This window comes from Verruconis gallopava (genome assembly GCF_000836295.1).
Source record: "Verruconis gallopava strain CBS 43764 unplaced genomic scaffold supercont1.15, whole genome shotgun sequence".
In the NCBI taxonomy this organism is placed as follows: Eukaryota; Fungi; Ascomycota; class Dothideomycetes; order Venturiales; family Sympoventuriaceae; genus Verruconis; species Verruconis gallopava.
The window spans coordinates 533,442-544,556 of NW_015622151.1; the positions used below are offsets into that span (position 1 = coordinate 533,442).

Sequence of the window (11,115 nt, forward strand, 5' to 3'; positions counted from 1 at the left end):
TGCCGTTGTGGCTAAAACCGAGAGCATGGCAGTGAGGCGTCGTAATGAGATCATTATACTGTGCTGCAAAGTCGTGCCAGTCTGAAAGTGTGCAAATGTTGATCTATGCCAAGGTCTTTGTATGGAGCTGTCATGAGACAGGAAGCTGATTCGTGTAAGTAGATGTGATGATTGAAGTATCAAATCAAACAAGCAGCGTAGACATGTATCAACTTTCACGTTGACGCATGAAAATTGGCTGGCGCGCCTGCCGCACTACAGTTCGGCTGCAATCGCTGATCGTGCCAAACGTAAGGAAGGATCTGGCTATGCTCGACACTGCTCGGAAAGAGCTCATCGCTTGCGGAAGGATTCCCCTTAAGGAGCCGTCCATTGTGATGCTATGCCGCCTTAAATATAGCGCAGCTTTGTGAAACGTAGCACTGCAGGTAAACAATTGCATTCCTGGGCGTTCAACAAGAAAGTCAAAGGACACATTACAAGTTAAGGGCTTCACGTTGTTGGACGGAATCCGCCTTTACTTGCATCTTTCTGCACTTAACTGCGACCTATACGTATAAAGACTCCAAGGAATAGCCAAATACACATCCCTTAGATAATATATTTCAGATGATGACTTCTGCAAAGCTTTGGAAGTACATGACATGCTCGAGATCGTGGAATTCAACCGTTCGATTGGCCATGATTATGATGTTCAAATACTGAACGGATTCAACCCTTCGATGGCTAATACCATTCCACGCGGCGGTCTTCTTGAACTCAAAAGGTTCGGATATGCACCGATAGTTGAGCGTTATCATTAGGTCACGAAGCTATTGAGGAGAGAATCCAGTTGATGTTCCAGATATCTTTAAATTGCATTCACAACATGAGCGACGTCAAGTTCGACGGGTGAAAGCAAATGTTGATTGGGCGGTAGGTCTTTTAGGTAGATAAGATCGCGATAATCCAAGTCAAGACGGTGACCGGCCTGGTCAACAGCAAGGTACTCATCCAGCAGCAGCGGGCGAAGGCAGAATGCGCTAGGCATGTATGTGGAGTGTGGACAACGACTACTGAATCCAGATGCATCTCCACAGCGACAGTTGGGGAGAGCCCAAATGCAAGTCTTTCGCCAGTGGGCCAAGGAATGACCGTCATTGGCGATTAATCGTTAAGGAGGGTGGATAACTAATGGGACGGTTGTGCTGCTCCAGACGCGGTTCGAAATGCGGCCATTGGCAACAAGAACGGGGCAGCAGGACCAATCGATGAATGGCTTCCCGGTTTCCTCCTTTCCGTTGACATCAATTGACATGTACAGCAAAGCTTCAGAGCCGGCTCGTTTGTTAGTCCCTTGATACACAACATGGGATCCTGAAAATTAGTAAAGACGCCGTAAGTCAGTGCTCGTTCGCGCAATGTCGTTGAAACTGATGTCTTATCACTGGGGAAAGACTGGCAAGGGAATTTGATTCCGCAACAGATTTCAGCCTTTGGAGCGTATGATTCGAGTTGATAACGCCCCACCTCGAAGCTCGTAAGGCGGACTTCGACAAGAACTTGAAAGGGATGAGTAAAAAGATAAATATTCGCGAAAGATGAGGCCGCATGGCTTGCTAGCCAATACTATAAAGGAGGCAACGCTGCCACATTCTTCATGCTACACATCACTCAACTCGCCTCGGGAAAACAGAGCATTTTCAACGTGTGAGGAAGTTAATAAGGTCGAAGCAATGAAGAAAAGGAGCAATGAGTTAATGTCAGATCATACTTTGTCTAGTCCCTCATATTATACTAGTAGCCTTGTTTCCCAACTGTCACAAACCAAGGCAACGCAGAATCGGGATGCCCCTCACTCGGCCCGCGGAACTTTTTGCAATAATGGTATCGATATCAAGTGCCAAATAGGTAAAATGGCTGGCCATAGTCCATCGAAAGGAAATAAATCGAAATGAATGTACGACTATGCCTATGAGCAAACAAAAGCTACACACGCTCAGCTCTCGTTTTCCCATAAAGCAAGAATACAAAAAAATGGATCGAGAAAATTTCCATCGCTAATGCTGCAATCATTCATGAAGTTAATTGTAAACGCGTGTGAATGTGAACAAAAATCTGCGAGAAACAACAAATGAAATGGTGGCGAGCTGGCCAATCCGTCGATCGTCGCTGCCGTTCAAGGGCAAACTTGATCGGATGATGAATCAAATGCTTCTCCATCGCTGCTGAAGGAAAATAACGCGCATCGCGTTCTGCGCTTCGGAGAATGGGACGCTGACGCTAGTAGCTGCACACTCGATGCGCCTCGCTTAACACTGCGTTTCTGTGAGCAAAAGTTTCGACAGGTACAACATGAGCATTCGAGAATCGCGACTCACCTCTCAAAACATTGCTCTGTCTAATGCCAGAATCGGCAGCAACCTGAAGCGTGCCGCCATCATCTCTGAAGTCGAGGACAACACTGTACGGCATTTCCATACGCTCCATGTCAGGCGAGAATGGTGGAAAAAATTGGCTGAGGTGATATCGACGATCGAGCTTGTCGGCACGCGAGCCATGCTTGGCTTTGTGCGTGTCATGAGGCTTGAGAATAAGGTAGCCTTGAGTATCGACCTCAAGGTAGCGGCGTTTCCAAAGCTAGTATGTCATCAGCATCAGCTGCTGGGATGAATACGAAATCGAAAAGCTTACTAAGGTATCGGGGAACTGAACGTTCATCTCTCCCAAATCGGCGCCAACCCACTTCTCCTCCTCGACGGTCGGTACGACCGAGGCTGAATGAGATGCCGCACTTTCATTGCCATTGTTGCTACTATGCAATATCGAGCTCATACTGTTGCTCATGCGCTTAAGCATCCTACTTGTCCTGCTTCCTTTCCTCTTGTGCTCACTCTCATGGTCCATTGTCGCTGAGGACTCCAGGCTCGAAGTGGACATGGTGCGCGCAAAATGAGGTGCGGAGTGAGCCGACCCGCTTGTCATTGGGCTAACAGGCATTGGAGAATAGCGACCGATTGACGGACTGCGAGCCTCGCGAGTTACGGAAGGGCTACGGCTCAAGCTGGCGCTGGCACGCCTGCGGAGGGAGCGAAGGCTGCCAGACATGTCGAGTGACGTGCGAGAAGATCTCCTGCCGTCTGAAAGGACAGGGGACGCCGGATGTTCATTCGTTTTCTGCGGCGAAGATGATCTGATGCCGATCAGACCAAGAGCTGAGGAGATTGATGATCTGGCGCGGCGATGTCTCTGCCTCTCCGTACTGGTTCTTGCGGGACTCCGTGGTTCCTCAACGATGACTGAAGTTCGCGGATGAGCGTAATGAGGCTCTACTGTCGACGCGGTCTTTGGCGGATCTGCATCCGCAGACGCGTTCTGTAGTCCGAGCCCATTAGTTTCGCGCGAGCGGTCCGTATCGGTTCGGATAATAGTCGCCTTAACCTGGATGGTATCTGGCTTCGAACTGACTTCAATCGTGGGGTTGTTGAACGTTGTGAAACGCTTGCTGTCAAGTTTTCCAATGCTACTACTTGACTTATTGCGTGGCGGGGTGCTGGTTCTGCTTTCGAAACTGCGCATCGAGCCTTTGCTCATGGCTCGGCCGCGGAACAGATGCTCATCGCGGAACTGAGAGTGTGCGCTCTTTGGCGGTGTGGCATCAGCTGAGTCCTGGATCGAGCTCGCACGTATGGAGACCATGGATGATTTTCTACTTGTGGGCTGTGCAAGAGGTGGCGACGTACTTGAGCCCTTGGAGAAATTGCGCTGAAGATCGGCAATCTTAGCTGCCACACCCGTTCCTAAGTTGCGTCTCTTATGAACAGACAGGGCATCGTCTCCTGGTGTGTTGAGCATTCCGGTTGATGAAACACGCGACGAAGACACGTTCGGCACGTCTGCGGGAGACTTATCACGGGAGCTGAAAACTTTTGCTGCAGATGCGATGCGAGACTTTCTCGCAGCTACCTTCTCAGCTGCAGACTTGCCGGTCAAGCTTGACTTTCTTCGGGGCAGCTTTTGCGGGGTGACTTTTTCGTGCGGGTCGGCTTCTGAACATGAAGGCTCGCGTGTGAATTCCACTTCAGAAATTTGTTCCTGGCCATGCTCCAGGTCCCGCTTTATATCCATTTCCGGACTGGCGACTTCCTCAGTCGATGTAGCCTCCGGGTTCGACTCCACGTGTCTTTCCGTTGTGGAAACCTCTTTGCCAAGGAGATTTCCGCTCGTCGTCCTTGAAACAGTCGATGAGCCGGCTGGCGCAGCCTGCGTTCGTTCCACGCCTACTGGAAGTGGGGAGGGCAGAGGAGAGGAGTTCACCTTGCCGTTCACGATGACAGACGCCGGAGAATTCGGGGTAAGCGCGCTGCTCGGTCTGCGCTGGAAGAATGGAGTAATCGGACTTTTGCTCACGGAAACGCTGAATGCCTCCTGGACTTCGGCACCATCCAGCTCGTCCATTAGATCATCGTCAAACGAGTGCTCACCATCCGTCTCGCTCGGGTTCGCTTCTTCTGCGGGAATGACGAGTGGAGAAACCGCAGCACGTCTCTTCTCCTTGTCGTCGGCAAGTTGGTCTTTCTTCATCACCGCTGGTGCAGCGGTCGGCGTTGAACTCTCACTATCCTGATCATCTTCCGCAGTGGCCTGGATCGGCGTCTCCACGACGACTTGTCGAAGATCCCCTTCAGATGGGACAGACTTGTCGTTGTCTCCATCGTCTGACACGCTCGTGGCCCGTGTCGAATTCGTCAGCTCCGAAGAATCCATCAGCGACGTGGGCGAAGACGTGGGCATGGTCGAAGTCGAGTCGCCTGAAGGGCCGAACTCGTCAACTCTTGGAGTAGCCATTGGTTCCTTTGGCAAAGTATCCGCTTCCTCTTGTGCGAGAGCCGATGTGTCTGAAGTAGAAGCACGTATAGAAGTTGGCATGGTTGGCTTCTCAGCGAAAGTTGCGATGTCGTCTCTGCCAACGGTCGGCGTGTTGGCAGCGGTCGTTGGCACGGACTTTGTCATTGTGCTCACTTCGGAGATGACTGACAAACGTTGCGGGAACTCTGCTTGCGGGTTCGAGATGGTAGCACTCAGCTCTGGCATCTCATCGTCCTCGTCAGCGGTCGGAGAATCCACCTTTTCTGCCTCTGGCTCAGGAGGTGCAGCCTCTTTGGCCGTCTCCTTATCCTTGGCTCGCTTGTTCTCTTTTTCTTTGTACATTTCTCGAAATTTCATTAGCCGCTGTTTCTCTCGGGTCATTCCCGGTGATTTGGGGAGGGTTGCAGGTAAGGACTTGACACTCTGGCCAGACGACCTGGGCCGAGGCGAAAAATCTAAGGTTGATGATTCCGGTATTGGAGGAGGCGGTGGCGCTTTGAAGGCGGAATACGTAGAATCGCGAGATTTCGGACGCAAACTCGGGGGTCTCGAAGACCGCAAGCCCGATGGCAGGGGTGCAGAATTCGAACTTTTCGACCCAGGTCGAGTTGCCGTCGCAGGACGCGGTCCTAGTTTGACTTTTGGTTTGAACAAAGACTCGAAATCGTACAGAGATTCAGTAGCGGTTGAGGGTCGTCCACTTTGACTTGATAGTCTCCGCTCGCTCATCTCATGCATGGAGCGAGAGTCGGTGGAAGGTCGCCTGTCCTGTTGCCATGCATTGGACGAGTCGAGGACTGACGAGTTTGAGGTGACGGGAACTAGAGGCACGGTTGAAGCGTCCTTGTAGGTTTGGCTCAGGGACTCTTGCAGCGCAGCGTTGGTGGCATTAGTTTTGCTGATGAGGGCGGATATACGCTGAGAGTGATCGATGGTCGTCTCCGCACTGCTCAGTGGCGACACTTGGTGATCCTCATCCGTCCGAGCAGCGAGACTGTTCTTGCTCGAGACAAGCGGCGAGACCTTTTCCTCTGCGCCCTCTTCGGATATGCCATCCAGCACGGGCTTCTTGTTCGAGCCTGCAGAAGATCGCCCGGAATGCAGTTCCGTGTGTGCGGTGATGTTGGTCTCGGTCAATTGGGAGGCGGAGGTCAGCTCGAAGACGCTGTCGTGGGTGGGGAAGCGCGAGGTGACACTCGCCCAGTGCACTTGCACTCTCGCTGTTTGCGTGACAGTCAGTAAGGGGACGATTCGCTGACGAGGGCTCACGTGCGCGCTCGGCAACGACGAGGACGAGTCGTGGAGCGCAGGCGGACAAGCATACCTTTGACCAGTCTAGATGTCTCGTCTGGCACGAGCTTCAGCAGCACTTTGCGGCGTCGAAAATCGATCATGCCATACAGCGGACCCCTGGTCGCCTCAGTATCTGCGTCCGTGCGATTGTAGTACTTTTCGGCGGCCTCGCGCAGCTCGGCGACGCCCTTTGTGCCTTGCGACAGCACATCGACGGAGTCTCGTGAGGTGTAATGGATGAGGAACCTGTACAAAGCAGTTCGTCGGTCAGCAAGTGGACGTGTGGATGCACAGAGCATGCGCTTGAGGACGACATGCGGGCGCCGAGACGGCGGCTAAAGGGGGTTTCCTGAGCGTACCATCCTCCTCGACCGTGAGAGACAGACTGCACAGCTGCTTCCACAGCTGGCGAGTCGAGGCCGCTCAAGGACATGGTGAGTCCGGGCTATGATGACAGCGTCGGTGAAGGTTAGGAGTCGAAGTCGGCTGGCGCGGTGTCACATCCCGAGGAAGGGGGAGACATGTGGGATCGGGGGTGGAGGAGAGCGGCGCAGTGCTGTGGTGGACGCGACCAACACTCAATGGACAGAGAAGCCGAAAGAGGGTTGCAGGCGAAGATGGCACAAAGAGAGTGATGCGACCGAAGAACGTATGCCTTGTGAGCAAAAGCTTTTTGGCTGACGTTCCTCTTCTTTTCTCGTTCCTTGCAGGTCTCCTGCTTGGCGCTTCTGGTAGTGAAGATCGCGGCACGGACCACGCGGGCGCGCTAGGCACGGGAGTAGACTGGACGCTAACCAAAAGGCAGACAGGGCCAGCCGCAACGGGGGCAGCCCGTCTTCTCATCGGATTCTTGGCCAGAAGACGAAGAAGCAGAGGCTGAAGAAGGAGAAGGGAGAGGGAGCAAGGGGAGTGGGCACAGTACGAGCCAGGACGAGCTCTGGCGCCCAGCGTCCTTCGTCCAGCAGCAGCACCACCACCACCCACCGACCACACCGATACGAATCCTAAAAATTACGCAACGTAAGTTACAGTATCGTCGCTCGCCCAAGTCGCCGTGTCGATGTATCGTAACCGAGACCTCTTGCCCGCACGTTACGCCGGCAGACACGCACAAAAGGCCGCCTCTCCAGGTCTTAACCATTCACCCGCTCACCATTCACCATTCACCCGTTTACCATCCACCTTCGCCCGTTCACCATTTCTCCTTCGCCCATTCGCCATTCAACCAGCCCAACCGCCATGTCATTGCCGTCCCTCGTCCATCTCCACCCGTCCTCGCCGTCACCACCGTCCGCTTTCTCCGATGCACCAGCCAGGGGCCGACTTCTTCTGGCCATTCCAAGCGTCTCGCGTTTCGCTTGCACACACGCTCCCACAGTTCGTCCCCTGTCCCGGCCTGCCCAACTTCTGCCTCTGTCCTTGTCCTTGTCCTTCGTCTTCGCCCTCTGCTGCTCTTCTCCTTTGCAGTCCCCTTCAACAAGCAACTCGCTAATTCTCATCCTTCTCCTTTCCCCCTCTTCACATGTGCTGCCCCGACCCTCGTAATTCTCCTATTTGGCCATGACTTTGCATCTTCCTCTGACACGGAAATCCCAACCTCTGCTTCCCGGACTCGCCACCCGCTAACCCTTTCTTTGTTGCTCTCTCGTCTCCGCGACTCACTTGCGACGGTCGGCCGACGCAAAATTCTCCTATTCGGCGCGCCGCCACTTAGCCTTCGCTTACCTTTGTGCCCTTGACACACCTCACTTTACCTCACGCCATTGGTGCCTGGTGCATTTTTTAAAGTTGTTCTAGAAGCGTGTTCAGGCACCCGTCGACTTAACTCAGACCTCATGCGTTTTGGGTTCCAGTTATCCCGCACAAAATCGTCGATAGTCCACCCGCACCAGCGGCGTCGCGTATCGACATCGTCGTCTCCTGTCGTCGATTTTCTTTTGCTTTCCCTTTATTAAATTTTCCACATAGGAACTCTGGACCGGCACACTGCTGCCGCACATATTTCAGCCACTATGCTACCAGGAACGAATCTGCTCTTGCTGTCTTGCCTCGAAAATGCAGGTCGTGATTACCAATTTGCTAATGCTCTCAAGTTTGCTTCTCGAGTTGCCTCCCTCTGGCTGTCTTTCCACATCGGCTTTTTTTTGGGACCGATGACACCCGCAACATGCTGGAAGCAAGGCGGCGCCGGAGTCCTTTTACCACATCCCTGGACTTGGATTGATCCGTCCCCGTTTTTCTCTAACTAAACTTGCTCAGCACCGCACGTGATATTACCTCCCCGAACGAGGGTAACAGATCCGATCAGTTGCCTAGAGTCTGGATTGCTATACGTCATGTCCGGTCGTATTAGGATCCAACGTCTATGCGCCGCGTGTTTCAGAAGCCTTGGAAGTTTAGAAATCGCTTCGTTATCTTCTTAAGGCAATATTCGGCAGCCGGTCCGGCATTCGGGAATGTCACCCGTCAGTACACGCTGGTGCAACTGCGAACCTTGTCGAAACATTCCATGAACGCATACCTTGACACAAACTGCCGGATCTCTATTCTACTTGGCGTCTCCAAATCTAGATCGTTCTCGATTATCTCTGGATCGCTGTTTGTGCGTATCAGCATATTAGTCTTATTTCAAGTCGAGTCGTAAACAGTTGGCAGACGTATCACTGGAACTAGAAACGTAGATGACGCGGTCATGGTGTTGCTCTGAAGCCATCAGGTGGCTATGCCGCCCAGTATGTAGTCTCATCCAGAGGACGTATCGGCATCTTGACGCGGCTGCCAAACTTCGCCCTTTTTATAGGTCATCTTGGTTTGAATGCATCGTAATCACATTCATTAGTACTATCCTGGATTCTCGCTTGTGGTCTGACAATTTCACAAGCTGGCGGGAGGAACCTCACGCTTTTCCAAGCTACTTCCGTACGTGACGCGGCGAGCAAGTGATAGTCGGCGGTTTGTCATACATGCCTGGCCTACCGCTACAAAATCTCATACATAGCATGTGTCAGCGAGATGAGGCTCTCATTGCTTTCCCAAATTCCGTTGAGTTCATCATGCAGTGGATCTCTTGAAACTCTCAATGGACATGCCCATGTAGGATTGGCCATGACTTCAATTCCGCACGACGATGACGACGGCAGTGACGGTGGAAACGAACGAGCAATTTTACGACTAGAGCTCACGTCCAGGAATGGTGCTTTACGAAGTCTATTGTCGAGGAGAATGAGAACATGCAGATTGCCTGTCACGGCACCGAGAACTATGCCTTTGTGAACATTTGTAGACATCGACAGCACAGACCGTTTTAAAATCGTCAACATCATATTTAAAACTTTGAGTAGCAGTTTCTTCCGTTCAAATTGAAAGGACTCCCTCGCCACCCAAGTGAGTAGTAATTGAGATGTAGATGATGAGCATGTCCAGCATCACGCCGCTTTCCTTGCAGGCGATCAGAGAGCCTTTAGATGGAGCTCGACGGCTACACCCCCAATTTTACTCATCTTCGGAGGACTATACAGCCCCTTCAGTCGTGTGATCAAGCTTTCATCATGCCAATACTTGGATGAGACTGCATCCGAGTCCGAGCACATTTTAAGCTTCCGCTGTCAATGCACCCTCTCCAATGGCAGAGAGTTTAGCAGTAAAAGGCTCAAGTGTTCTGGTTGATGCGCATAAAACTGGCACATGTAGTGATGAGCCATGGTCCATGCCGAGGAATTCGGTGCAAATGGATTTTCGAACCCTCTTCCTCCTTTTCTACTGTTATGATCGCTGGCAATGCTCCTGCAGCCTTGATCGAGGCCTTTCTAACCGTTGCAACGACATGTTCTGACTGGTCGAAAGTGTCTGTGTGGGGCTCGACGGCCATAACCGTTGCTCCAACCCTGACTATCTCTCCATCAGCAAGCGCACCGCCAGCTGAAGTAGCGACTGTCACGGCATCGGGAGTGATATCATCGAATCACCATGGAACAAGCCAACGTTCTCCAGGAAAGGTCGCTGTAGGTGTAGTAGCAAAGCTCATTCTCTTAGCACCAGGCTTGGCCCTGTATGAGGGGATTTAGAGTTCGGAACAGAGACTAGGACTCTAATTAACCTAATGAGAAGGGGAAGAGCGGACCGTATTTGGGCGAACAGCAGCGACGTATGTGGGCAGTTTGACCTGGTTTTCGTGATGTCTGCGACGCGAGCAGTTATCGAGAGCCTGGGCATACAATATGAGGTATTTATATCGACGCGGTAGCACGGCGTAACAAGCCACGGTATTTAGGACAGAACATTGTTTAGATTCTGCCTGGTCTACCCAACACTGACACTTCATTCAATTTTACTGACGTCAATAGCACGCTTAGCTGAAAAATCTCCCCTTGATCCCACATTTCTTATGTGCTGAGAACAGAATTTGCTAGCGCCTTGAATGCGTCGTTGCCCTAGATATGCTGGCTGCTGCGAAACGGGCAGGTCCAGCAATAAACATGAGACCTTTTGACTGGGACTGGTCCAAGTCCGTTTGTTTCTGGCAATTGAGGCTATGAAGACCTTTCTGGCCATATGACGTGGAAGAGAAGCGTGCACTGCAAAATCACACCCATGGTAGCAGTAGCAAGTCCAGCCCCGATTCGAATTGTTTTCAACCGGGAGAAAAGCTGCGTGATCGAAACACATATCAGGTCGAAATGATCATTTCCCTTGAACACGAATTTGTTTCTCACACGAAAACTAAGCAGCAAAACACCATGATTGTGAAAAAGGATGGACACGACCGTCCCTTTGACTACTGCGAAAGTCATCATGGTTGTACCATGATCGGACTGTGATAGGAACATGCGTGTAAGATAAATGGACGCCGTGCCTGAGCAGTGGATCCGCGGGTTTTTATTTGGGGAGTCGAGAGAATTACTCCGCTGACCTCATATATAAATTTCCGTTGCCGTGTGCCAGGCTTGCCGCCGCCACGAAACAACCCTCTAATTT

General features: G+C 52.0%; 2 protein-coding genes across 2 annotated transcripts; both read right to left on the reverse strand.

The window, feature by feature from the left end:
* Positions 1 to 1,691: 1,691 nt before the first annotated feature.
* PV09_05159 (uncharacterized protein) lies at positions 1,692 to 6,866 on the reverse strand. The gene is made up of 5 exons (XM_016358630.1): positions 6,501 to 6,866; positions 6,173 to 6,387; positions 2,674 to 6,068; positions 2,361 to 2,619; positions 1,692 to 2,297 (listed from the first exon to the last, which is right to left on the reverse strand). Exons 1-5 carry the CDS (start codon positions 6,572 to 6,574, stop codon positions 2,263 to 2,265), a joined length of 3,978 nt encoding a protein of 1,325 aa, XP_016213731.1. The 5' UTR covers positions 6,575 to 6,866; the 3' UTR covers positions 1,692 to 2,262.
* Positions 6,867 to 6,999: 133 nt separating this feature from the next.
* PV09_05160 (uncharacterized protein) lies at positions 7,000 to 7,755 on the reverse strand. The gene has a single exon (XM_016358631.1). It carries the CDS (start codon positions 7,638 to 7,640, stop codon positions 7,305 to 7,307), a length of 336 nt encoding a protein of 111 aa, XP_016213732.1. The 5' UTR covers positions 7,641 to 7,755; the 3' UTR covers positions 7,000 to 7,304.
* Positions 7,756 to 11,115: the final 3,360 nt, after the last annotated feature.